This window comes from Didymosphaeria variabile, assembly GCF_027946475.1.
Source record: "Didymosphaeria variabile strain IMI 356815 chromosome Unknown scaffold_4, whole genome shotgun sequence".
NCBI lineage: Eukaryota > Fungi > Ascomycota > Dothideomycetes > Pleosporales > Didymosphaeriaceae > Didymosphaeria > Didymosphaeria variabile.
In genome coordinates, this window is record NW_026611623.1 from 4,063,107 (window position 1) to 4,088,989 (window position 25,883).

The window sequence follows — 25,883 nt, forward strand, 5'->3', positions numbered from 1 at the left end:
CTAAAGATTGAATGCTGAGATGGTGCAAATGCGCCTTGCCATGGGTCTTAGAACCCTAGAAGGCCCCATGAAGGTAATTATCATATCCCGCCTCCTCTCTCTAGTCCAATAAGTTCCTTTGCCCTGCAGGCGGCGGTTGAGGAGCATGTGGCCGACCGTTGTCCAACTGGAACTGGTCGCCGAGCATACGCACACGACGCACATTCTCAGCCTGTAGACGAATGATATTCGCCCGCAGGGCACGATGCGGGTCATCTTCCAGTTGTTGAAAGGCAAGGGCACGGGGAACGTAGCCTGGCGCTTGCGCTTGCTCTGCTGGCCGTGCTTGCTGTCTCCCAGCGAGTCCTTGAAAAAGTCGAAATGGCGCTTGAGCAAGATCGAGGAGATCGTAGCCGCGGGGTCTATTGATTCTGATCAGGGGGGTTCTGCTTGTGAAAACGGATGTTTCGATTCGCAAAGAAATGACGAGCGACATACTGCTGTTGCAACAGCGGGTTTGGTGCTTGCAGAGGTTGCAATGGTACCACACCCACTGGCGGTCTCTGTGCTGGAGCAGGATACCCTAGAAGCGGCTGAAGGGGTGGTGGTACAAGATTTGCTTGCAGTGCTGGAGCAGCATTGAATTGCGCTTGCGGAAACATTTGCGGCTGATGAAGGAATATGTGCTGTTGGTGGGGAACGATCGCTGCAAGGGGTTGGAAATGCGGTGCTGGTACATACTGTTGTTGTGCTAGGGCTACTGCTGGGGCTGGAGCAGCAGGCGGGTTGGCTGGAGGTGCGCGATGTACGAGTGCACCTCCAGCCATGTGGAAATTGAAGCCTTGATGAGCTAACTGCGCGCGACCGAGCCGTTGTTGTTCAGCCCGCTTGACGCGGTCTGAGACTTCTACTATGATATCGGCCTGGACACAGTTCAGCGAAGTTCCATATGAACCATCAGCAAGAGAGGCGGAAACGACGAGGCAGCCGCTCGCGAGGACACGAGTAGGTGTTCAACTTCCTTGTCTCGCAAGAATACTCACGTCTGACAATCCCGGGTTTTCGACTTTGGCTTTTGCCATGGCTTCATCGGCAGCCTTCTTGACTTCCCGCTCGTGGCGATTCTCGACATTATCATGCAGCTGGCATCCTGTTCGACCTGCGCTGTAGTCGCTGAAATGGTTGTAGTCTCTGATGTCTTGAGAACAAACGTAGCTAAATCATGGTTAGCTAGATTCTGCGGAGACATAAAGATTTTGATTACCATTGTTGATTGCCGCAGTGCGAGCAAGACATCTTGTTGCATCCCAGCTCTTTGATGAAAGGGCGTTTGCATTTGTTGCAGTTGCGTATTAGAGCTGCGGACATGGCCTCCTCCACAATATGTCTGACCGTAAGTTTCTCATCCTTCTTTGCCTCCTCACAGCTCAATGGGATATGTGTTTCTTTCTGGCAAAGGCGGCAGCTTGTTTTTTGACATTTCGGATTCAAACAACGAAACTCCTTGTCTTCCTCAACCGGAGGACATTCTTGTCTAAAGTCACAAAAAGGACATTCGTCGAGAGTCAACCCAGCTTTCTCCAGCTCTTGCATCTGTTGCATGCGTTCGAGTCGATCGAAAGTTGTGTCGGCAAGGCAGTTTTGTAGCTGTTTACGGGTGAAGCCGCCACCGCAGGTCGGATCCGCAAAGCAGACCGGCCGACATCGTGAGCTGCCTATCTCGCTTTCGACGTATTTCTTCACGCACTCCTTGCAGAAGAAGTGCATTGTCGCACCACCACAGCCTATCGTACGGTTCAGAGGAATTTCGTCGAAACAGCACTGACACTCAGTCATGTCTCCCGTCAGAACGGCTTCTCTAAGGTTATCTTCTTCCTCTCGTGAGGCGTCTTCGGCTTTGCGGCGCTTGGTAGCGGCTTCCTCGCACTTCTTTTTGGCGGCCTGTAATTCCTTCGGCATCTGGCTCCCACGTCCGATGAGCTTCACTTCGGTACCTCGTCTGACGCGCGCTTTGATGACTTTTGTAAACGGTGTGTTGCGGGAATAGTCGCGCAGCTGTTCCTCGATGACTCCGTACGCTCTGTAAAACGTTTTGTGCTCTTTGATGACGTGCTGGATATGTCTGACTGGAACGTGGACGAATTCGTCTTTGAGTAAGTCGACCCTAAGCAGGTTAGCCAAGGTGCTTGCTTCGTGGTGTTATGAGAAAATAAGATAATAGTAAAGAATATGTGCAGTGTTGGTTCTCGTAGACAAGCTGTTGGGTATCCCAGTAGGACAACCAACGTGTGATATGAGAATCAAGGTCAAGATGAATAATGATATTCATCAGCTTGCGACGAGAATGCCAATTCGCTGTCCTCGGCTGTTGCCAGCAGCAATTTGCTGGCGTTGAGTACAACACACCATAGCCTCGCAGAAGCGCGCACTGCAGACGTCACAGACTGGAGAGAACTTACGCATCATCCTTGTACTCTGGAGGTAGCCTGTTCCCGTCTACTTCTTCGAAATCACTCACGCTGCGCTCGCGCTTCCTTTTTCGAGTGGCTTCTTCTTCTTCCTTCGGATACCCTTCGTCGTCAAGAATCTTGGTAACGATGCGTTGGCAAGCTTCTGGTGTGGGCGTATTGTCTTGTGTTAGATCTGCAATAAGTGCGAGCACGTAGTCGATGGAGATGTCCGGTAGAATCTGTACTACCATCTGCAGGCAGGCAGCGGTATTGAGGAGCTCCCCCGGTGCAATGTCGACTTCAACGTCCATGGGGTTATTATGTGCGGGGTTGGGTGCTGGTACTGGATCAGGTTGAGCGAGGCCAGCGGGTCTGGGGCGTATGAAGTCGACATCTGGTTCCCGGGCCAATTCAAATCCAAGTGGGCCGGGTTGAGCAGCGACATCGAGGCCAAAGCCATCATAATTAGGCACCCAGTTCTCTTCGTTCTCAAATTCAACCGGTCCAAAGTCTGGAACGGCGTCGGGTTCATATCCGCTGTCATCGTCGTAATCGTAGAAAACGTCCTCATCATCGGAAAGCAGGTCTATGACCTGAGGGTCACCCCACGCCCCGTTCATTGATTAGTCTGTTTAAGCAGCTCGGAGATTATATACTGCACGAAAAGTCACCTGCAGCTGTGCTTTGCGTAGGTTGAGGTAACCGAATGCCGATTGTTGTTTGTCTAAGGAAGTCTGAGATCGCACACACGCTTCAACGGTGAATTAGCGGCATGGCATGTGTTCGAGCGAGAGAGACAGCGGCAGAAAATACAGAGATAGCAGGTGAAGGAGCGACGAGAACTGCAGCGTGAGTAAAGTCGCAGGGATCACAGCAGCCTCGTTGGGCGGCTCTGGCGGAGGCACACGAAGAACAGAGACAGAAGCACAAATTGGGAGGTGTCCACGGCACGATTGCTGTACTGCGCCGTGGGGTGCAGGCGGCGACGCGGAGGGATGCAGCGAGATGTCTCAGTCAAGGTTGGCGGGGTGCAAGCAGGCAGGCGGCAGGTACGAGGCACGGTATGTAGGGCGGCTGCGTCCCTGTACGACAACACTGGACATCATCGACGGTGCGGCCGTCGCCATCTCGACCCGAACCAGAGAGAAAGGTGTTGATGGTCCGTTCGTCGTTCACCTCAGTCAAAGTGGGCTAATCCATTGGCGGTCCGCCGCACAGACCGCAGCAGCGATGATGAACGATGATGAACGCCATGCCACGGCTGCTGGAGGAAAGAACCAGCCTATTCACGGGCATCAACTTGGCAGCACGGGCTTCACGAACCACTCTTTATGTAATAGTCTACGAGGTCTCTACGAACCAGCTTCCGCAAAGCCTCCGCATGATCAGTCGGCCGTAGTGAGACGAGGCGGTTTTCTGCGGCCTTCGTCGGAGTAGACGGCGTAGACTCGCGCCCTACGCAGCCTTTGTTAGTACTTAAGAGCTGACCTGAGTAAGGGTCCACGCACTCCACAAAGCTGGGGAAGTGGTATATGTAGACGAAGCTCCGTTATTGTTTCGCAGCCATTGTCACTTTATTATTCAAACCGAATGCGGCCCACGAGAGTTAGAAAAGCTACAGCAGTACGTATCATCATCACGGCGCGAACCTAGAGAATAGAACAATGGGCTCCCTCCCCGATTTGCCTCATGGCTCCTCCCCGGATCTCGCACTCGTCCATCCGACCCAGGAAGAGAAGCTCATCCAATTCAACCTTAATGGTGCAGAATGGCGAGGTGCCCTTTCCCAAGAAGCCTACCTTCGCCGAGAAGATATTCTATCCCAGCAAGATCAGACAAAAGATGGAGGAATATCCTATTGGGTTTTGGTCGATGAATCTGCAAAGAATAATCCCCTGGACCCTGCGTCATCGGCACGGCTGCCACTCGCAAGTTGTGAAACTTATCGCAAGAAAGCGCTTGTTTGGCAGGATGGTGAAGTAAAAGAGACGATATGCCATGGCATCGGGAGCGTATTTTGCGCGCCGCATTTGCGAGGAAGGAAGTACGCTCAGCGGATGATGCAGGAGCTCGGCGAGGCATTAAGGACGTACCAAATAGATGAGAACACAGACTGCATGTTCTCGGTGCTATTCTCCGATATTGGGAAGGTGAGTCCGGCTTCAGCGCTGTGGATCTGCACTGGCGTCGGCGTAGACTAATTAGTCCAGAAATTCTACTCCGGCTTTGGCTGGGAAGTCTTCCGGTCGTCACACGTCTCTCTACCGGGCAGCACGTCGAAAGTGAAAGATTCCGGAAGCCTGCCCACGGCGCGGCCGCTCCACGAAGAAGACCTGGCGGAGCTGTGCAAAATCGACGAAGAGCTTATTCGCAAAAGCCTGCAGAGCCGACCCAAAGGCAGCCACACCGCTGTAGCGCTTGTACCCAATGTTGCAAACATCAAGTGGCACCATGCTCGCGAGGAATTCGTTGGGGGCGAGCTGCACGGAAAGGCGCCGAGGGTGAAGGGTGCCATCGTAGGTACCGAGAAAGGCAAGCGTGTGTGGTGCTACTGGACGCGCATGTGGTACAACCCAGATGCTACACAGGCGAAGGGCAACACGCTGCACATTTTGAGGATAGTAGTAGAAGATCAGGGTCATTCAAGCTGGGAAGGCAGCGGGACAAGCCACGCCGACAATGCCTCGAGCGACCACTCCCATGACGCAGCGATCGCGGCGCTTTTCTACGCTGCCCAGCAGCAGGCAGAGGAGTGGAAGATGGAGCATGTTGAGGCGTGGAATCCGTCTTCTGCGACCTTGGCCGCAGCTCAGATGCTCGATCCTAGCGCGAAGCTGATCAACAGGGACATGGAAAGTATAGCAAGCTTGAAGTGGTATCCCCAGCATGACGGCCCTGTGGCCGAGTCCATCGACTGGATAGGCAACGAGAAGTACGGATGGTGTTGAGTGAAAAGAGGCTGGGATAATACCATACCCAGGTAAAAACATTGGCTTGTTGGATATATACGCATCATTGGTGTAAGTTTGGAGACGAATAACCATTTTGCAGAGCTGTACACCGCATACCGTAGATTAGAAACTCGCATGAAAATCCCAAGCAAATCGGTTATACGAAAAATTAGACTAATCAGACACTTGTATATATATTAAAAAAAAAATTAAAAAAAATGTGGTTCATCTTCGAAAGCCCGGCAGCGCCAGAGCAGTCAACGAAAAACAAAGAAAAAACCTGTCAGATTGCACTCAACGTCCTGCCTTCCAGACCGGCCGAAGCCCGACATCCAGTTGGCTGAAGATCATCGCCACGCACGCCGAAGCACACGCAATAAGGCCTCACTCCGGGACATCGAGGCTGATACTCATCAGCCAGGGTTGCGATTCTGTGGCTTCTGTGAGAAGCTCAGAAGAGGACGTTTACTATAGAAATGATTCTATGAAGTAAAGTCGACATAATGAAAGAAAGAGAGCCCGAGGGCAGCGGGCTTTTTATACAGCGCTGGGAGCGCGCAGGGACCGTTCGCTTAGCATGTCATGTGATTTAGCGCGTAGAAGTTTTGCGCTTGGCGGTCCGCGCGCCTGCCGAGGGTGGCCGATTTCGCCGGCGAGGGACGCAGGAACGGCTGGCGGGGCAGGCAGGGCAGCCGCGGGGCAGTCACCGTTCACAAAGTGCATCGACACGCAGAGTGCGATGTGTCGAAGTAAAGACCAAGTCGTGTCTCTGGAAACCAGCTTCGAGTCTAGTTGCTCATCTCGATGGCCGAATTTCAATGAGCTTGCTTACAAGGGCGTTCGGAAACAAAAGCGTTGTTGCTGAGTCTACCAATAAATTTTTGGAGTCAGATGCGACAACGGTCCGACCTTGAACCCCCGCGGGGTCTGTACTTTGTAAACCACAACACGCATCACATCATTGGTGTTTGTGGGGCTTCCTGTCTTTTTCGCATTGCAATTGATTCTCTGACCTCAAAAGACCGCCGCAATGCCCACACATACCGCGTCCCAGCGCTACCTGAGTACCCGTGGAGGGTCCTATGATGTGAGCCATACCCGCATACACGCCTTCATGTCCGGCCCCACTGACCAGCCAGTTCTCCTTCGAGGAAGTCGTGCTCAAGGGCCTCGCCTCTGACGGAGGCCTATTCATCCCAGAAGAGATCCCGGTCCTTCCCAGCGACTGGGCCACGAAATGGCATAATCTATCCTTCGAGGACCTCGCATACGAGATCTTCTCTCTCTACATCTCACCCTCCGAGATCCCCTCCGCCGACCTGAAAGACATCATCCACCGCAGCTATGCTACTTTCCGCACGAAGGACGTCGCCCCAACCGTCACGCTCGATAAAGAGAAGAACATACATTTGCTGGAGCTGTTCCACGGGCCTACGTTTGCGTTCAAGGATGTTGCGCTGCAATTCTTGGGCAACCTGTTCGAATACTTCCTTATCCGCAAGAATGAGGGCAAGAGCGGGCGCGATAGGGAACACTTGACAGTCATCGGCGCAACCAGCGGAGACACTGGATCTGCAGCCATCTATGGCTTGAGGGGAAAGAAGGATGTCTCGGTCTTCATCATGCATCCGCACGGCAAGGTCAGCGCGATCCAGGAAGCGCAAATGACGACCGTCTTGGACGCCAACGTGCACAACTTGGCCGTAGACGGCACGTTCGACGACTGCCAGGTAAGCCGTGCATGGTCCTCACAGCACTTAAGCTGCAGCTAACACCCCATCAGGACTTTGTTAAAGCCCTCTTCGCGGACCCGGAAATCAATAAGACGCACAAGCTCGCAGCTGTGAACTCCATCAACTGGGCGCGCATCCTCGCCCAAATCACCTACTACTTCTACTCGTATTTCAACCTCATCCGGCAACAGTCCTTCCTCCCCGCCTCCAAGGTCCGCTTCGTCGTCCCGACGGGCAACTTCGGTGATATCCTCGCGGGCTACTTCGCAAAGCGCATGGGCCTGCCCGCAGAGAAGCTAGTCATTGCCACCAACGAGAACGACATCCTGCACCGCTTCTGGTCGTCCGGCAAGTACGAGAAGCACCCGGTGTACGGCAAGGCAGCGGAAGGCGGCCTGCCAGAAGACGGCGTCAAGGCGCACGAGAGCGGCGTAAAAGAGACGCTGAGTCCCGCCATGGACATCCTCGTATCGTCCAACTTCGAGCGCTTGCTCTGGTTCCTAGCCTACGAGGTATACAGCACGTCCGCAGATGCGGTGTCCCAGCGCCGCGCGCAGGCCGGTGACCATGTGAAGAACTGGCTCAACGACTTGAAGTCCAAGGGTGGCTTCGGCGTCGACAAGCAGATCCTGGCCGCCGCACAGGAAGACTTTTCTTCGTACCGCGTGAGCGACGAGGAGACCATCGCAACTATCAAGCAGATCTACTCCGCGCCTGCGTCCAAGGGCTACGTCCTGGACCCGCACTCCGCCATCGGCATTGCGGCGTCGCTGCGCGACACGGAGGTTGCGGGCCCGCCTTCGACGCACCACATCTCGCTTTCGACTGCGCATCCTGCCAAGTTCAATAACGCGGTTGAGCAGGCGTTGCCAGATGACAAGGCGTATTTCTTGGAGAAGGTCTTGCCAGAGGAGTTCAAGGGGCTGGAAGACAAGCCGAGGAGAGTGAGCCACGTCAAGAAGTCGGACGGCTGGGAGGGTGTGAGGAAGGTGGTCATCGCGGAGGTAGAAGCTGAACTGCAAGCTGCAGATAAGGCAGGGCGGTAGACAGACGCCATGCGCTAGACGAGACATAGTAAACAGATCTCGGGCGTCAATTCGATGGCTCGGTCTGGTTTAGAAGCAATGAAACATAGACTTTATTGTTATCTGCTTAACAGTATGTGCACACATGTTAAATGTGCAGGTTTTGCTGTCAGTGAGATTTATTGTCTATATATTTCAAACATGCATAAAAGGTGCGAGCTTTTCTGACAAAATTGGTGGTAGAAATATGTTCTAAGAACAAGAAGAATACTTCTTCCTCCTTTAGATTCCTGGTAGCAGATCACACTTCGCACCGGTTTACCAGTGATGCACACAATTGTTTCTTCTTTAGTATTTATTCGCACATATAAGAATCACTTCGCTTCGAAGATTTTGGAATAGTGTGACAGAGAACGACACTTGAATCTTACATAGAAACAGATCGATACAGCACACCACTCCCATCTTCAAATACGGGTGAAGAATAATTTTGATACCATGACTGGTCATGGCCTGCATGGCCCTATGTACCCACATGTACACACTAATGCTCCGCTGTATTACCTCCGCTCCAAATACGCCTTCTAACAGCAACTAGCCATGCTGTCCCTGTTAATGCAGTCATCGTCGTCGTCATCATCGTCTTGGTCTTCGTCTCCGTCGTAAGCCCATTTCAACCCATCCACGCCGTTCCTGAGCCTCTTCAAGAACACTCAAAAGACAAACCGCGTTCTATACACGGCCCGCCCTACCCACTTGTATCATCTCGCCTGTAAGTTTGTCGTCTGATCGCAAGACCGGCCACGCCGCGCCGTCCGCCTTCACCAGCGTCAACTCCAGCTTCGTGCCCAGGATCCTGTGTTTGCTTTCTTCGGGCTTGATTGTGCCGAAGAGAGGGAATTCGGTTGCGTAGCGCTTGCTGTCTGAAGTGCGGAGATCGAGGTCGACGTGGTTGGGGTGGAAGACGACTTTCGCAGACTCCTTGTCGATCTTTTTGAGGTAGAGCGAGGCGATTACCGAAGTGCCAGTCTGATAGAAGTCATGCCTGTGTTCTGTCAGCGATGGAGCCCACCAACAAGGTACTCAGCAGGAGTACTATTATATCCTAGATACACATACCTCACCGTCTCGACCTTCTCCTCCCCACCCTTTTTCCCGCTCCCGACGAACAGGTGCCTGTTCTTCGTCTTGCACCCCTCAATGTTCATGAACTGGTCGAACTCTAGCACCCGCCTCTTGCAGCAACTCCACCCTTTGCTTCCCTCGTGGAATATCGGCGCGCCGGGATGATGCACACAGCTCTCTCCTTCCCGGTCGCCGCCCTCGTACTTTTGTCCGCAGCCCCGCCTCCTACATGTCATTCCCTGCTTGACTTCTAAGCTCGGGTCGTCATCTTCTGACTCCTCCGGCGGTTTGGGTGAGGCAGCAGGTCGCGGTGTTGCGGACTGCGAGGTGGGAACGCGGGGTACGGGTGCGGGGAGTGATTCTTTGAGGCTGCCGAGCGAGACGGGCGTGTCTGAAGGGATGTCGGGTGCTTGTGCAGGTTTTGGCGCGGGAGTGTCGTCTACGTCTGAGTGTGTACCCGTTGTGCATGGTGGGATTGCGAGGAACTCGTCGAAGGTGAGGACGCGGGGTTTACAGCATTTCCAGCCTGGCAAGATAGCTATGTTTTAGTATTTTGTGCTTCAAGGGAGGATAATTGGGTTTCTAGAGCTGTGGAAGACAGAATTGGGGGTTATTTACCTTTCTGACCCTCGTGGAAGACGGGCGGACCGGGGTGGTAGACGCACTCTTCGTTCTCATCCTCGTACGTCTTGCCGCAGCCTTTGTGAACGCACTTTTTCGCCATGACTGCGCTTCGATTCGGAAGACAATGCTAGACTTACGAGCGAAAGAGAACGAGTGAAAAATAAGCTACACAGAAACGCAAACACCTGAGCTGTGTTTCTTGCGCTTTCGTCTGTCTGGAATATTCTGGAAGTCGTGGAGTAGCGGGATGTCATAGGGTCCTAGCGTCGGCAGAAACGGAGCTTGAAGCTAGGCGGTGAGGGAGCTCTTATCCTCCAAATTGGTATTCGCATACCATCGGTCTTGCTCGGTGCAGCATCGCATACGGTTTTATCTTCTTGAACATGTTTCGAGCGTCGTCCCGGTTGTTGCAAAGCCGCATCACCTTTTTCACGCGAAGCCCTTGCTCACTCTGTGACACCGCAAAGACAGTAGTACAAAATGTTCGGAAAGAGCGCAGCTTCGACTACGAGGAGATCAATGTGATGGGCCCAGGGCAGGAAAAGTGGAAGGGTATTTATGAGTTTGACACTCCGGTGGTATATGCCCCATGATACATCAATTGGTAATCAACAAGAACTAAGTGATAAGATACACGTCGACAAAAGCAACCAAACCTCTGCCTCCTCCGCCAAACTTATGCACCGCTTCGATGAGACGCAAGTGAAGAAGCTGCTGGACGAAGTCGAGTCAGCGTGAACTGTTGCACAGTTCAGGCACAGTGTAGCGCGAAGTAAAGTGTGGGGTAGCGTCAACCTTGGTTCATCAATGATGTTGGGGTAGAGAGGGGTACATACCTAGGAACACATGATAATGGCGCATGTTATGCGACGAGGCTTCCCTATCCTCAGAACAACACTCCAGTGTCAAACCCTGGGCTTGTACAACAGACCTTTCTCCTCAACAACAAACATGTCGAATCCTTTGCAGCAAGCGAGTAGGATATTCCAGGCCTTCAAGAAGGGAGGACCAACGTTTGGCGCATGGCAGGTAGGAACGTCTTGTTGAGTTCCATTGAGATGATTCTTGTATTATATAACGAACCCTAAATTTGGACCAGATGCTTCCTGGCACAAATCACTCTCGTGCAATTGCTCGTTCAGGCGTAGATTGGATCTGCGTCGACTGTGAGCACGGCAATATCGACGGTCAGTCTCTCCCCTCCACCTCCATCCCAACCACCTGAACTAAACTCACCAAGATGGCCAAATGCACGAAGCCATCAACGCAATCGCCTCTTCCAAAGTCTCCCCCCTGGTCCGCATCCCCGCCAACGAGCCCCACTACGTAAAGCGCGCCCTCGACGCCGGCGCCCACGGCATCGTCGTTCCCCTCATCTACACCGTCTACGACGCCCAAGAACTCGTATCATCCGCAAAATTCCCGCCCCAAGGCACCCGCGGCTTCGGCTCACCCTTCTCCACGCAAACCTTCAACAACGAGGACCTTCCCACCTACTTGCAGAACGCAAACGGAGCGCTCATCACGATCGTGCAGATCGAGACGAAAGAGGCGTTGAAGCAGGTTAGCGAGATTGCGGCGGTGGATGGCGTGGACTGTTTGTTGATCGGGCCGTTTGATCTGGGGAATAACATCGGGCGGCCGATTCTGGGGGAGATGCATCAGGAGCTGAAAGATGCGATTGAGAATATCAAAGAGGCGGCGCATACGGCGGGGAAGAAGGTTGGGATCTATTGTACGAGTCCGGAAGATGCCAAAGATTGTGCGCAGAGAGGGTTTGATTTTATTAGCATTGCGAATGATAGGGGGGCGATTACGGAGTATTTTAGTCAGACGTTGAAGGTGGCCAGTTCGTGATGAGAAAGTTGATGGGCGTTTGAACTACTACAACCCTGTGGATATCAGGGCGTATTCTTATAGTCTGCATGTCATCGTGGAGGCGAGCGTAGTTGTGGGAAGCAAGGCCGCACATCAGATGCATCGAAAATTCACGTCATAACGTAAACGGGTCAGAACATCACAAGACTATACTATATGAGAGGTTCAAGCCACTCAAGTTCAATGGGGCTAGACTTTCTTGAAACATCTGACGAATATGGTGGGTGGGTGGTGTCGAGAGCGTTGCGTGCCAATGATGTAAAGCTGTATTTTACCTGAATCGACCCAGTAGAACAAAGCAGCAGCAACAAAGCCAAGAGAACAGACGTTTCATTGCAAGCTCCTACTATAGGACGGAGGAGGCTTGTGAAGGCTGACAAGTTGCGACTTCTATCCGCTATACGCCTACTCTTGCACCACACCACACCCTCAAATTCCCACACCAGACAAGCACACGACACTCCGCGTTCCCACCACTAAACGCAGTATCAAAATGCTTAAGTCTTCCGTGTAATCGCTACACAAGCCTCGGCAGTATTCGAAACTCGACTGCCTTAATTCTATTCGTATATGCACGCGTTCGGAGAATACATCCATGGATGTACCATCCTGGCAGCAACGGATCACGCAAAACAATTGCTGGATGCCAAGCACACACGGCCGCCTATCCGGACTCGCTAGGCCTTTTCCGAATTCACAAGGTGGAAACAGAGACAAGGTGTGAACGAAGCGGAGGTGTGCTTCAGAAATTGGTACCTATGGTATGGAACCTTCTCAATCAAGCTTAGCTTCGGGACATGATTATCACTGTTCTTAACGAGCTTCCTTCCTTTCTAGGAACAGTGGTGCAGCTTCCGCAGAGCGTTGACAGGTGTTGACAGCCGACAACAAGCGTGTTCTACGGCTACGCATAGAACATGTGTATGACCTCGTCAACGTATCGATCTTCACGTGTGGTGAATATCATAGCCACAGATGCGACCACGAGCGGATGCAGCTCCTCCCACACCACCAATCTTCACCTTGTGCTACAATTCGGAAATGTAAAACAATACGCAAAGATAATAGGTGGAGGATTTCTTCGACATCGTGAAGGATTCCCGAACCCCGGATTTGCGCGCTTGGGCATGAGGTAGGTAGAGAGGAAATGGAACAAATGGGCAGTGAATACAATGGCGGATGGGTGAGCGTGAGCATGAGCGTGAGGTACCAGCGGAGGACTACTCCGAAGGGTCTGAAGCCCAATCACCGTCGGAGTGGCTGCTGCGTTTCTACACTGGGGGCCTTTCAGAAAAGGGAGGTGCGCGGACGGGTAGGGCGTGAGATGCAAGCGGACCGATAGGGAGTGAGATGCGATGTTATGTAAGAACTCCTCCGAGTTTGGTAAGAGAGGGCCAGGGAGAAGGTCTCATTACCGGTCGGGGTTTGGATGGGGGGTGTAAGCACCATGATGAGCTGTGGCTTGATAAAAGACGAAAAATGGTTGAAGGCGTTGTGTAGGTGGAGAATTGCGTAGAACAATGAAGACCGATGTGGAGGGTGGTAGGCTGCTGTAAACTTCATAATGTTATGTGTGCAGGATCGCAACATTGTCTCGGGTAGTCCGACATGCGAGATGCGCGTTGCGCTTGGCCAGCGAGGCTGACGACCATCGGACCGCACTAAGCAAGCTTATGATGGTCTCCGTAAGGCGTACGGAAGAGGAATTCCCGTCCGCCTTCTAGCTTCTGTTCCACGCTTGAGATCTAAAATACTCCGCGTAAGCAGTAAGCGCGGATATTTCTGTCAGTTTGAGCGATGGGTATTCGAGGACAGACCGTGCCGCACCAATACAGATTGTGGCACAGAAATAGTTGGACATTAATTTTTGGGGAACGAGATCTCGTGACTGATGTCATGGTGCGTTCTTGTTATTGTTTTGGTGCTGACATTGATATATTTATCGTCGTCGGTAGTTGTAGTGACTAAATGGAAGAGGATGCATGAAGTGCCGCGTTGATATTGATGCGGTTGAATCTCCCCGCACGCTGACCGCATCTTTAGCAGCAGGTTATAATTTGAGCACAGAATGCATTGCATGCTCATCTACGCCCCGCTTGCGTGTAATCGTTGATACTGGCCGTTGATGACAAGGCGCGGGGAGATTCAGCGCGTTCAAGCGATTGGCGCAGAGGTCTTGCGAAAAGAATTGCAAAGTTCAATGAAGGGTGTAGAGCTGCCCAATGAAGAGAAGTGGTAAGCGAACCAACGTCGACAGCGGTGCATGAGACCAATCCTCAATATCTTCTACATTGAACGTGCATCAAGGATGCCCTTGGACACGTAGTCGTGGTGGGGAAACCGTGTAGCATAAAGAAACGCGGCATGAATGATGGCTGAAACAACACTTTATTCCCACAGTTGTTCTGTTCTAGAACATGGAAACACCAAGAGAAGTTTCGCATGAAGATCGTGTGGGCGAGGAAACACGATCGTTGTGCTCTATAAACGACCCACGCGGTGAGGGTTCACGATGCAAGCGAGAAGCGAGACGACTGCTATTCTTACCGCTCGGTAGCGACGTGCGAACGGGATATAAGGGAGCCATGCGACCGGAGTAGCAGGCATTTCAAAGGAGCCACGACTGGGATGACGTTGGCGGTTGACGACGTCTCCGCAGTGCTGGATGTTCGAAGTCAGTGGGGTAGAGTCGGATAGATTGTGGTACTATCTAGAGGGCCACGTTCAAGGCCGCGATACCAAGTTTGGCATGTCATCAGGCTGAGCTCGATAGCATGCAAAGTCCGCATCGGAGTGCCGGTCGCTTTCCGCTGGCGTAGATGAAATGGGCTGCCTCGCGACAAAAGCGGTGGCTGCAGAAGAGCAGAGAAAGGCGGGGATTGGCACAAAGAGACTTGCATGGGCTAGAAAGGACAGCGAAGATGGCGAGCGACGATATTGGGCCCAAATTGGCATGCGCGAGGTGCATTGAGACGACGATCGAATGTAGAGTTGGTGTATTCTTAGTCAGGCACTCCGTCGGAGGTGCTCCAATGATGATGCGGTCCGGAGCGGGCCCAGCCGTTTCACACGACGGATAGAGGGAGTTAGCAGGCCCACCACCGTGCAGAGCGCGCGGTTCCAGGTGTTCGCACGAGCGAGATGATGCGGGCTCCACAGCCGCGAATGGGAGAGGTGGATGTTGGGGGCGTGTGACGGGCGACACCAGCGCAGCCAGCGGCGGCAGCGAAGAGATGAAGAGCTGGAGAGACGGCGCGTCACGACTCACGATGCAATATTGGCGGTCACGACTCACGATGCGATATTGACGGTCGACAGCGAAGAGCCTCTCCCGCACCCCATCACGCCAGAAGGGACCCCGTTTCCACTCTACCTCAGGCTGACGAAGACGCCGCTTGGCCGCTGTGGGCGCAGCGTGCCGTTCGACTCGCGTGATGTCACCGCCCAGGGCCTGATCCCTGCGCCGTCAAGTTTCACGAGGCTGGTGTGCTAAACAAACGCTCGAGATGGCGATCTGCGCGAGCGACGGTGCGATGTGCAGGCGGCTGCTGGCTGCCGCGATTGGCGTGACGACACAGTGAGCTGAGGGAGAGGGCGCGCACAGCATCGCGATCAGGGCCAGCTGGCCTCGCACAGCGCGGTGGCTGCGGTCCCGAAGGTGTTTCGGCTGGGCAGGCCGCTCGTGGGCTAACCAAGGGAGCTGCAGGGGCACAAGCGGCCGCCGGACTGTCCATTGGGCGAAACACGCAGCGCCCCTGGCCGCGCACGGGTGCATGCAAGCCGCGCCGTCGCGCTAGCCCTCTCTGTATCCTCCCCAGTCGTCGCCCAGCCTGCCCTTGCTCAGGGTTAGGGACCCTCCAGCGGTGTTGCGAGCCCGTCGGGCCTCCTGCACTGCACCCGCGCTGCCTCTCCTCCAGCCCTCGCCCACGAGCGCCTGAAGAGCCTCAGTCTCGACTCCATACCACCGCACACCGCTGGGCTGTGCTGCTTCCCCTCCTTCTGTGCCTCTTCACGCCTCTTCGACAGAGCGTGCCCCGTCGCTCTCTATACTGCCAGTCACCGCCTGCCCTGTCTCGCCATCGCTGTCTCAGGCCTCGGTGCCCATCTTGTCTCTGGTTCGAGTAGGTTGCGCGCTTTCCTTATCTCTTCTTTGTCCCAGCTCCAGTAGCTGCTCTAGACTACCCTACTCAGCTTCAATCTTTCCAACGCGCCCATTGAGCCTCCAACAAAGAGTGTCTTTTCTTACAAACGCGCACAGATCGATCTATCCAACCATTTGAACAGGCCGTCCTATTCACAACAACATTATACACTGTCCTCGCCGAGGACCTGGAATTGAGTGCTCATTGATTGAACCTTTGGACACCATCACTCCGTCATGAAACTGAAGAAGAACCTATAATTCACTATCCGTTGTTCTCTGGTGACCCCTCCCCGTAACCGTCGTTACATCACATTCGTTTATCGCCGACGCCTGTCGTGCGCCGGCCAACTTCACCATGAGTTTCAAAGACCCCATATACCCGCTGGAGAACCATTGCTCCGTCATTCACGAGAACACGCTCTATGTCTATTCGCCCGAGGGTTTCCAGTCTTTGGATCTTGCGAAGGGGTCGGAATGGGAGAAGTTGCCCATGGACATATCCTTGACGGGCGCCGAATGCATTGTGGCACCATCGTCCGGGGATGCAAACACCGACATGATGTTCGTTGTTGGAGGAAGAGTGAACGAGACCGTAAGACAGTGGGACTACCCTGGGCTTATGCACTTCTCGTTCAAGGAGAAGAAATGGGATTGGCAGCGGTCGGAGTCCTGGGTAACGAAGGAACGAACCAACCACGCCGCCATCTACATCCCCGACACGAAACAAATTCTCGTATACTCAGGGTCCTCAGATCCTCAGTCGAACGGTCTCTCGTCGGAGAGCTTCTTGATCGACACAAAAACCCCTTACGCTGTTCTCAGCCAGCCGGCTGGAGCCAATCCGCCCCTCGTCAAACCGATGCTAATGCAGTGGGACTCAACTCACGCAGTCATGGTGGGAGGTGGAGCCTCAAACACGGCCATTTACACGTTTGGCGCCATGTCGGATGCTTCTGGTGCTATGGAGGGATGGAAAGATCTGGGCGTAGCAATTCCGGAACCCATCACGAGCCAGGAGACGACCCAATGCACCCTGATATCAGGTGACGATGGGAGCAAGGTACTGGAGACGTTCGACATGAGTGTGTCACCTAACAAGGTCACGCGGACCGTTCTGCTCACAAAGGGCGGGTCCGTTGCTGCCCAAGGCACGACTGTTGGCGGTAATTCGAAACGATTCACGCTTGACGACTTCCCCAAATACAACGACACCCTCGCACCAAAGCTCATCCGAAGCGGCTTCTCGACCGCTCAGAGCGACTCTGACAAGATTATCTTCTCAGGGGGCAATGCTGAAGAGCCCCTGAGCATCTTCGACGCCTCAGAGAACTCATGGATCAACGCAACGGAACTCTTCACCGGCAGCCAACTGCAAAATGTTCTGTCTCCTTCATCTTCCGTAACCTCTTCATCACCAACATCGACGGCGACAGAGACAGCTGCAGCTTCTTCTTCCGCGGCTGCTGATCCTGCGGCTGGGGCCCCAGTGAACAACAAGGACAGGATGCTGACAGTTCTTGGTGCGACTCTGGGCGCCATATTCGGAATCGCTGCTCTGCTCATCCTATTGCTCTTCTGCCTCAGGTGGAGAAAGTCGAAGAAGAGGAGGACAGCGCAGGGCGGATACGTGGAGAAGGATCGTATGAGCTTCGCTGACCGCGGCGCTGAGTTCATGAAGGAGGCAGGAGGCGCAGGTTTTGATCAACCCAAATTTTCCGAAGTGAATGCCTCCCAAAGCTCGCTCGCCATCATTGGAGGCCGAGCCGCCAACAGCCACAAACGCGGCATGTTGAGCGATGCAAGCACGTCTGGTCTGGTCAAGAAGGCTAGCCCTCTTGGATACACTGAGCCTGTCGAGCTATCGAAGTTCGATTTGAAGCCAGAACCTATCGAGGAGAGGATTATACGGCAGAACTCTGGCCGGATACCGCCCCAGCCCAAGGCTGTCGGCAACCTCAACAGGAGTCGCAGCTCTGGTTGGAGTCGCTACTTCGCTAACAACGATGCGACCAATCTCGCTGCTATGCCTGCGGACAACCGCTCAACCTTCGCCTCTGAACGTACAAGCACGGGCAGCCAGTCCATTTACAACGACTCACGCATGTACAGCCAGCCAATGCATGCCCCTCCGCCACTTGATATTCCCAAGTTCGAGAACCAACGCATAAGCAAAGTCACTTCTGGAAGCCCAACATTGGGCAACTCGACAGACAACCTACCCGGTCAGCCTATGCAGGCAGAACTAGCGCGAGCCAACTCAGGGGCCAGCACACGTTCCGGCATCAGCCACGATGATCACTACCTGAGGGATCCCGTAGAGAGCTGGACACCTGTCGGGCACGACGAGCGACCACCGAGCAGCAACTACACGGGTAGCGTCGTGTATGATCATCGTGATGGTGCTAGTTCGTATTATCCCGATGCCGCGTCCTCGTTCTACCCGAAGAGCGGGATCAGCTCATTCTACCCTGGCCAACCAACGCTTGGTGCACCCGATGTTCGGGAAAGTACCAATACTGTCTTCCCGGCTGGCAACTTGGCAAATATGCAGCCTGGCCAACAACAGCATAATGACTTCGACTCCTTCTACCCTGCGCCTCCACGCCTGGGAGGTGCACCAGACGGCCGGGAGAGCCAGATCACTGTGTTTCCCGGGGGCCCTGGCAGCAACACACGCAAAGAAGGAGGACAGGACATGTCCTGGCTGAATCTTGGAGTTTCCAAGTGAACGCCACATGCTCCTGGAACGATCTAAAGCATCCATTCCTCAGTTTCCCTGTCTCCTTCGGAGTTCATCAAATACCGGGCGGTTCCTCCTGCATTCGCTTGGCCTTCAAAAGTCTCAAGAACGGTTATTCCTAACAGTCATCTGCTTCGAGCATAGCTAGCGAGCGCCGGGCGTCCGAACTCTTTTCTGCGTTTTATGCAACATTTTCTACCCTGGCTGGCTCTTTCAACCTGCTTGGTACATACACACGCGCGTTTCAGCCCGCGCTGCTTACTGCAAGCGACAAGCTCCATGTGTCTCCATTCTCTGTCTTGCGCGTCCCTTTTGTCCGCTGCATGCATCATACCCTAAGCTCTAAGCTTTGCGACCGGTCGTTACTACAATACCCGACACCCTCAACCAGTGTCAAACAAACTCACCCCCACACTCCGCCCTGTAAATACAATCACTTGCCGCTTTATGCGGCAACTCACCCCCTAGATACTTTCTCGTCTCTCATTGACCACTTTTACAAGTTCGTTTCTCTTTGTTGTTGCATAACCCACCTTTTGTTTGCGCGATCTTTGTTTATATCTGATGGGAATGGCGTCTACAAATGGAAGATGCTTTCCTTGTCGTCTGTATCTAATCTGCCATCAGCATCATGCCAGCGCGTGGTGCCGAGTAATGAATCTACTGAGTCTACAATCTGAAGCCTGTTTATGTGTTGTCACTGTGATGCCGCTGCAGATTATCATTGGATCAATTCGCGAGTCGTGATTCATTCATGGTCTCCGCTCCGAGTCAACCATCACTACGAATTCCGATGAAAGGCACGAGCTCCGATCTTACTCACGAACGCCGACAATAGTCGGATATTCCGACTCTGCTTTCGAATTCACATTTAGATCATGAATTCCGATATAAGATGGCAACGTTCTAAGTAGCGGTGGGGAAGATCGTTGATCCGCTGCTATCTGATAACCTCGTCAGCGGCCCGATAAGTCACGCGCCACCGAGATTCACAGCTCAACCACGTTATCGACCACGTTATCAGCCTCGATCGAAGCACTTCTGCCGGCCACCGCGACACGAGTGCCATGGTCAGGACAGCTCATTCCCTTCTGGGAATTTCTGCACTACTACATGTCTCATCTGCATCAGCATTCGGCCCTTCGCAACAAGTAATCTTCAATCCTCATGACACACCGCATTCTTCGTCTGAACCTCGCCTAGGCGCCGTAGCCAGCGAAAGCAAATTATGCAGCCGCATCGGTACCGACCTCCTCCTCGCTGGCGGTAATGCCGCCGACGCCCTTGTTGGCACCGTCTTCTGCGTCGGCGTGGTAGGCATGTACCACAGCGGCATCGGTGGGGGCGGTTTCATGCTCGTGCGCTCCTCCACTGGCCACTACGAAGCCATTGATTTCAGAGAAACCGCGCCTGCCGCTGCGACCGAGGACATGTACCATGGTAACCTCAATGGATCTGTTTTTGGGGGCATGGCGGTTGGTGTACCCGGTGAGTTGAGAGGGCTGGAGTACCTGCATAAGAGATATGGGAAGCTGGGTTGGGATGAGGTTATGCGGCCTGCTATTGAGCTCGCGGAAGGAGGGTTCGAGGTTGGGACGGATTTGGTGAGGTATATGGATGTTGCGACGGGTTTTATCTTTGGGCGGGATTTCTTGGTCGAGGAGCCTGCGTGGGCGGAGGACTTTGCGCCGAATGGGACGAGGGTGAAGGAAGGGGATGTGCTGACGAGGAAGAGATATGCGAAGACGCTGAGAGCTGTGGCAAAAGGAGGAGCAGATGCGTTCTATACGGGGGAGATTGCGGAGGCGACAGTACGAGCTGCACGTGCTACAAATGGGTCTCTGACGCTCGAGGATCTCCGCGATTATAAGATCAGGTCGCGAACGCCTCTGCAATCCCAGTATAAGGACTTCAAGCTTACTTCTGTGGGAGCGCCCGCTGCCGGCGCCGTAGTGCTCAGCACGTTCAAGACTATCGAGGGCTACGACGACATGAACGACGCCGGTCACACAAATATGAGTACCCATCGCCTGGACGAAGCCCTCCGCTTTGCCTACGCCGAGCGCTCATCACTAGGTGACCCCGACTTCGTGAGCGGTATTCTCGCCCACGAGTCCTCTATGCTTTCCTCCGCTACCGCCCAGCACAAGCGCAGCAAAATATCCGACCACCACACCCTCAACATCTCCGACTACAATCCAGACGGCTACGAGATCCTCGAAAATCACGGCACTTCGCACATCGTCGTAGCGGACAAAGACGGCATCGCCATCTCCCTCACCACGACCATCAACCTCATCTTCGGCGGCGGCGTCATCGTCCCAGAGACAGGCGTCATCCTAAACGACCAGATGAACGACTTCTCCCTCCCAGGCGTCCGCAACGAATTCGGCTACCCGCCCAGCCCCTCCAACTACATCCGCCCCGGCAAGCGCCCCTCTCCTCCATGTCCCCCGTCATCGTCGAGCACCGCGCAAACAACTCCCTCTACTACGTCGTCGGCAGCGCAGGCGGCGCGAAGATCATCACTGCCGTCGCGCAGAACCTCTGGCACGTGCTCGATCGCAATATGAGCGCTATAGACGCCCTCTACGAGCCGCGCTTCCACGACCAACTCATTCCTAATGTCGTGGCGTTTGAATGCAATTCTACGAATAGCGACTGCTCGCCTGATCACAAGGCGCCGCATGATCTCCAGACTCCTACCGACTTCCATCCTTGGGCTGAGTCCGGCATTGGCACAGGGACGGCGCGAGCGTTCGACAATGGCACTATTGCGTTCATGAAGGAGAGGGGGCACAACGTTACGTGGATGCCGCAGGGGTTTAGCTCGGCGCAGAGTCTAAGGTGGTGCTGGAATGGGACGTTTGAGGCGGCGGGGGAGCCGAGACAGAAGGACAGTGGGGGGTTTGCGGTTTGAATGAATGATGTGCTGGGTGAGGCCAGGTGTAGAGCGTGGAGAGCGCTGAGCGAGGTCCCCCCGCTGAGGAGGGAACAGGCATGGTTCTGCGCCGCCAGCAGAGCCCTTCTGGTGGACTTGCTGCGTTCGCATCGTAATACGCACGAAGTGGTAGCGGTGCGACGAGTCGATGCGATCCGCGCCTGCGCCGGGGTGAGGGCGTTATCTTGCTGGCGGCGGGACGCGAGGCCGTACTTGCGAAGGGGCTACCTTTGAACGTGGGTGCTGGTTACGGGCGTCATGCCATGCGTCCTAACGGCGATAGACTCGCAGCCAAGCTCCTTACATGCAGCGTTGGGTTGAGGATGCTCATGGCCGCCTGCCTGAGGGCAGCGCCAAAACACGCAGTCGCATGTCCGCTCATAAGGACTGAAATCAATTCGCTCGACTGATATGACTGGGGTATATGAGAGCATTGTCCTCGAGAAGATGTCATGTTCCGAAGTAAGCAGACAGGAGGCTAAGTCTCTGCGATGCGGTATATCAACACAGACACTTCACTCCACATACCGCAAAGAGAAGACCAAGTCGATTCTCGTACAAAGCTACCTTACAATTCCAATTGACACATCCACAAAAAGGCTACAGTGACTACAGAGACCCCCTACTAGCATCGCAAGCCCATGTCCAGACACGACTTGCAGGGCCGTAACTGTGAAGCCGGACGCCGCCTCGAACCCAAAACCTGGAGGGGACGAATAAACCGCTGGCTAGGCGTAGTGACACATTGACCGATTGACCGAGGATACAGGCGCCGAAATACAAACCCGACCATAGATAGAGTATCAAAAGGAACTGCCTGCGATATAGGAAACAAGAGAGCGCGAGCTCGGTATCTTAAGCAGCGGATTGGTCCTCATATTTCTTCATTAACGTTAGCTGTAGTGCACGGGAGATATGGGATCATGTCATGATGAACGTACCTTCTTCTCGCTAGCATTGAGCGCTTTCCATTCGGCTCCCACAAGCTTAAGCCTCTCGGGGCCGGCGATACCTGAGAATTCGCCAGAGTTCAGACGCTCAGCGGCGAACAAGATGTACGGGCTCTTCTTGCCAGAGGCTCCGGGGCGGTCATCTATCAATTTGCCATACCGAGCACCGGAAACATTCTTGAGGCCGAGCTTGCGCTTCAGAGCAGTGCGCGCGCGGTTGGCGGCGCGGATCTCTTCTGGTGTGTGCGAGTGGATCCACTTGTTGTACTCTGCGATCTTGGCTTCAGCATTCTGTTTGGCGATCTGGTTGTAATGCTGGAGCATTCGTTAGCTGAGCCCGTGGGCAGAAGCAGTCTTCAGCATACCTCTCTTTCAGCTGGTGTGAAGTTCTTGTACTTTGCGCCTGCTTCCTTCATTATTCCCTGCGAATCTGCTAAGTTTTTGGAGCCCTTGAGCGCCTCGCTCACGAACACGGTCCATGCGTTCTCGCGAGGTCTCAGCGGCGAACGGAGCGCTGTCTTCTTCAGGGCCTTGATCTTCGCGGCCTCCTTCTCCTCTGCTGTGAGCACCTTCTTTGGCCTCCTGACTGACTTCTTGGGCGCAGCCTTCGTCTTTGCTGCAGTGTTGCGCTTCTTGGGTGCCGCCTTCTTCGTCTTCGTCGTAGTCGTCGTCTTCTTCGCGGGCTTCTTCGCGACTGCCTTCTTCACCTCCCTCTTGACTCGCGCGGTGGGCTCTGTCGCGCTCTTGGTGGCATATGCGCGGCGACTTTCAAGAATTGTAGCTCGGAACGCGCGTGCGATTGCGCCGACCGTCGGCTGGGAAGCGCCATGGCGGGCGAAGAGGTTGGTTCGGAGTAGCTGGGAGATGCGCGGGAGGTCGTGTGTCGATGTTTTGGGTAAATCAACTGCCAAGCGGCAGAGCGCGCCGCGGGCGAGCATTGCGAGGAGGTTGCGAGACAATTGATCGGGACGCGCAGAAGACAGCGAAGGACGCGACAAGCGATTCGTGGTAGTGGGATAGAATGGGGCGCCGAGGGAGGTTGGGAGTGGACAAGGGAGCGATAGGGTTAGCTAGAGGTAAGGAGCACGGTGCAGGCGAGCTGTCCGACAGGGGTCCTGCCGGATCTAGCGACGTCACACATGTGCCTGGCATGATCTTCGTCAGATGCATGCAGCCCTAACGTCGACCATTACTGGGTCAGGTCACAACTTTAAACTTGCATTCATTGTAGAGCGAATTGCCCTGGAATACTCCGTGATGCTCATTAACCTGTAATGTCTTTTAGCTAGCAATTTCGCTGGTCTTCATGTTGACGCGAGGGGTAGCCTGTTTACAACGCGAGGTAGCAATTCGTTGATGGCGCATGCATTGCATACATTCTACAAGTCTACAATGTGATTGAAGCTGTCTAAGAACTTATTTTTGGCTCTGTGAATTTTGGCATGCACAACCTAAGCAATACCTGGCATTGCTCCAAACGCCCGGTGCTCGACGTAGATGGCTCGCTACATAAATGTCATTTGCCCTCCCACATGCTCGGACCATGTTCCATATTGACTTGCTTTCGCTTTTAACTTCGCGTACCGCTAGTATCAACCCAAAATCTTCCTTCACTCAGGGACCTTGTAGCTGCGTGGAGTTAGCTTATAGTCATATACAAAGCAGCGGATCGCTTACCTCCATGGGTGATCTTCGTCACCATACTGGATGGACTCCATCCAGTCCTTGACTTGTCCAGTGATAGGGCCACATTCCTCGTTCTCAGCTAGACCACACTCTACTAGTCGTCCCCTTCCAGCTTATACGTCGCACAGGGCTGACAATGGCTGCAGTGCCAGCACCGAACACCTCCATCATGCGTCCCTCGTCCGCAGCGTCGGCAAGCTCCTTCATCGTGAATTTGCGCTCCAGAACCTTCCAGCCCTTTGGCTCGAGACGCTCACGCGCAAGGGCGAGGACAGAGTCACGCGTGACACCCTCCAGGATGGTTCCATCAAGAGGTGCTGTCAATAGCTCTGGCTGTCCGGTCTCCTTGTTCTTGATCGCCGCGAACAGGTTCATGGTTCCGACCTCAGTGACATATTCCTCCTCGCCGAACAGCCACAGGTTCTGGTGGAAGCCTCTGCTAGCTGCCTGCATCTGCGGGACAATGCAAGGAGCATAGTTGGCTCCCAGCTTCTTGTCACCCACACCGCCGGGCCAAGCACGTACAGCGTAGTCCGTTGCCTCCAATGAAACGGCCTTGAAACCGGTCGGATAGTATGGGCCTACAGGCGAGGCAATGACGTACAGTAGGGCAGAGGCAGGAGGACCAACGCCGAGGGTGCGCTGGGTGCCAATCATGGTCGGACGAAGGTACAGAGAATATCCGCGCGCACTGATCCAAGATTAGCCTATCAATTGAATCCATGTGATTTGAAACATACTCTGGGATGAAGCGCTCGTCAACTTTGAGGAACTTGCTGATGAGCTCGATCATCGCATCGCCGTCAAAAGTGGGTAGCGCAATGCGTGCAGACGACTTGTTCAAGCGTGCCATGTTCCTATCCGGACGGAACAGTCTAATACCCCCCATTCTTGTCCTTGTATGCCTTCATTCCCTCGAAACACTCGAACGCATAGTGGAACACGCAGGTAGCGGGATCGAGACTGAGGTTCTGGTACGGGGTGATGCGCGCTGGAAGCCAGCCTTCAGATGCAGTCCATTCAAGAGAGAGCATGTGGTCTAGACGGATTAGAAACCTTCGTATGCACGCCTTCAAAGCTCGCACCTGAGAAGTTGCGGCCGAAAATAAGCTCCTCCGGAGGCAACAGCGCCTTTGGAGTTGTGGTCGTCGTTATTGAGAGCTTGGAAGGCTCAATGTCCTTGATTGTCGTTCCTACAGAGGCATCGGCGTGGATGCTGTACGGTCGCTGGCTCCGACATCGCAGTGACGCGCCAACACAGGTAGCAGCAGGGCGAGTAGAGCGTTGGGAGAGCGAAGAGAGCAGTCGCAATGACCGCTGTTGAAGCATGGCGGGCGATTGTGAAGGGAGCACGAGACCAAAGGCGTTGGGGAGTCAATGGTAGCGTTGCGACGGAATCTTTTGTATATCAAACCGACGCTTACCGCTCGGAGCAGCATCTAGCTCCCCGGTACCGAGGGCCAATCGGCGTGCTCTGGGAGTCATGTCTATGCGAAAGGGCGCGATAATGTCTGACTATGAGACGATATCAAGGTTGGCTTGACGGATATCAGAGGACATTGCCGTGTTGCTCTCAATGTGTATAGTTGACTCACCAGCACTCCTTGATCCAATGTCCGAGATGCAATGCTGTGGATGCGCTTAGCCACGCCGCGGT

General features: G+C 54.0%; 9 protein-coding genes across 9 annotated transcripts; 5 read left to right on the forward strand and 4 right to left on the reverse strand.

The window, feature by feature from the left end:
- Positions 1-100: 100 nt before the first annotated feature.
- On the reverse strand, positions 101-3,049 carry N0V89_006230 (uncharacterized protein; the record flags this gene model as incomplete). The annotated part of the gene is made up of 5 exons (XM_056215000.1): positions 101-401; positions 478-902; positions 1,023-1,194; positions 1,244-2,143; positions 2,439-3,049. 5 exons carry the CDS (start codon positions 3,047-3,049, stop codon positions 101-103), a joined length of 2,409 nt encoding a protein of 802 aa, XP_056072267.1.
- Positions 3,050-4,093: 1,044 nt separating this feature from the next.
- On the forward strand, positions 4,094-5,377 carry N0V89_006231 (uncharacterized protein; the record flags this gene model as incomplete). Its single annotated transcript, XM_056215001.1, has 2 exons — positions 4,094-4,579; positions 4,640-5,377. The coding sequence occupies 2 exons, from the start codon at positions 4,094-4,096 to the stop codon at positions 5,375-5,377; spliced, it is 1,224 nt and encodes a 407-aa protein (XP_056072268.1).
- A 1,033-nt stretch (positions 5,378-6,410) lies between these two features.
- Positions 6,411-8,159, forward strand: THR4 (threonine synthase; the record flags this gene model as incomplete). Its single annotated transcript, XM_056215002.1, has 3 exons — positions 6,411-6,467; positions 6,520-7,110; positions 7,164-8,159. 3 exons carry the CDS (start codon positions 6,411-6,413, stop codon positions 8,157-8,159), a joined length of 1,644 nt encoding a protein of 547 aa, XP_056072269.1.
- A 711-nt stretch (positions 8,160-8,870) lies between these two features.
- N0V89_006233 (uncharacterized protein) lies at positions 8,871-9,987 on the reverse strand (the record flags this gene model as incomplete). Its single annotated transcript, XM_056215003.1, has 3 exons — positions 8,871-9,183; positions 9,258-9,789; positions 9,882-9,987. The coding sequence occupies 3 exons, from the start codon at positions 9,985-9,987 to the stop codon at positions 8,871-8,873; spliced, it is 951 nt and encodes a 316-aa protein (XP_056072270.1).
- An 851-nt stretch (positions 9,988-10,838) lies between these two features.
- N0V89_006234 (uncharacterized protein) lies at positions 10,839-11,744 on the forward strand (the record flags this gene model as incomplete). Its single annotated transcript, XM_056215004.1, has 3 exons — positions 10,839-10,916; positions 10,987-11,074; positions 11,128-11,744. 3 exons carry the CDS (start codon positions 10,839-10,841, stop codon positions 11,742-11,744), a joined length of 783 nt encoding a protein of 260 aa, XP_056072271.1.
- Positions 11,745-16,264: 4,520 nt separating this feature from the next.
- On the forward strand, positions 16,265-18,637 carry N0V89_006235 (uncharacterized protein; the record flags this gene model as incomplete). Its single annotated transcript, XM_056215005.1, has 1 exon — positions 16,265-18,637. The coding sequence occupies one exon, from the start codon at positions 16,265-16,267 to the stop codon at positions 18,635-18,637; it is 2,373 nt and encodes a 790-aa protein (XP_056072272.1).
- A 1,079-nt stretch (positions 18,638-19,716) lies between these two features.
- N0V89_006236 (uncharacterized protein) lies at positions 19,717-21,569 on the forward strand (the record flags this gene model as incomplete). The annotated part of the gene is made up of 2 exons (XM_056215006.1): positions 19,717-21,024; positions 21,054-21,569. 2 exons carry the CDS (start codon positions 19,717-19,719, stop codon positions 21,567-21,569), a joined length of 1,824 nt encoding a protein of 607 aa, XP_056072273.1.
- An 876-nt stretch (positions 21,570-22,445) lies between these two features.
- N0V89_006237 (uncharacterized protein) lies at positions 22,446-23,478 on the reverse strand (the record flags this gene model as incomplete). The annotated part of the gene is made up of 3 exons (XM_056215007.1): positions 22,446-22,472; positions 22,532-22,855; positions 22,906-23,478. 3 exons carry the CDS (start codon positions 23,476-23,478, stop codon positions 22,446-22,448), a joined length of 924 nt encoding a protein of 307 aa, XP_056072274.1.
- Positions 23,479-24,150: 672 nt separating this feature from the next.
- Positions 24,151-25,079, reverse strand: BAT2 (branched-chain-amino-acid transaminase bat2; the record flags this gene model as incomplete). Its single annotated transcript, XM_056215008.1, is given in 4 exon segments — positions 24,151-24,169; positions 24,218-24,305; positions 24,322-24,917; positions 24,967-25,079. The coding sequence occupies 4 exon segments, from the start codon at positions 25,077-25,079 to the stop codon at positions 24,151-24,153; spliced, it is 816 nt and encodes a 271-aa protein (XP_056072275.1).
- Positions 25,080-25,883: the final 804 nt, after the last annotated feature.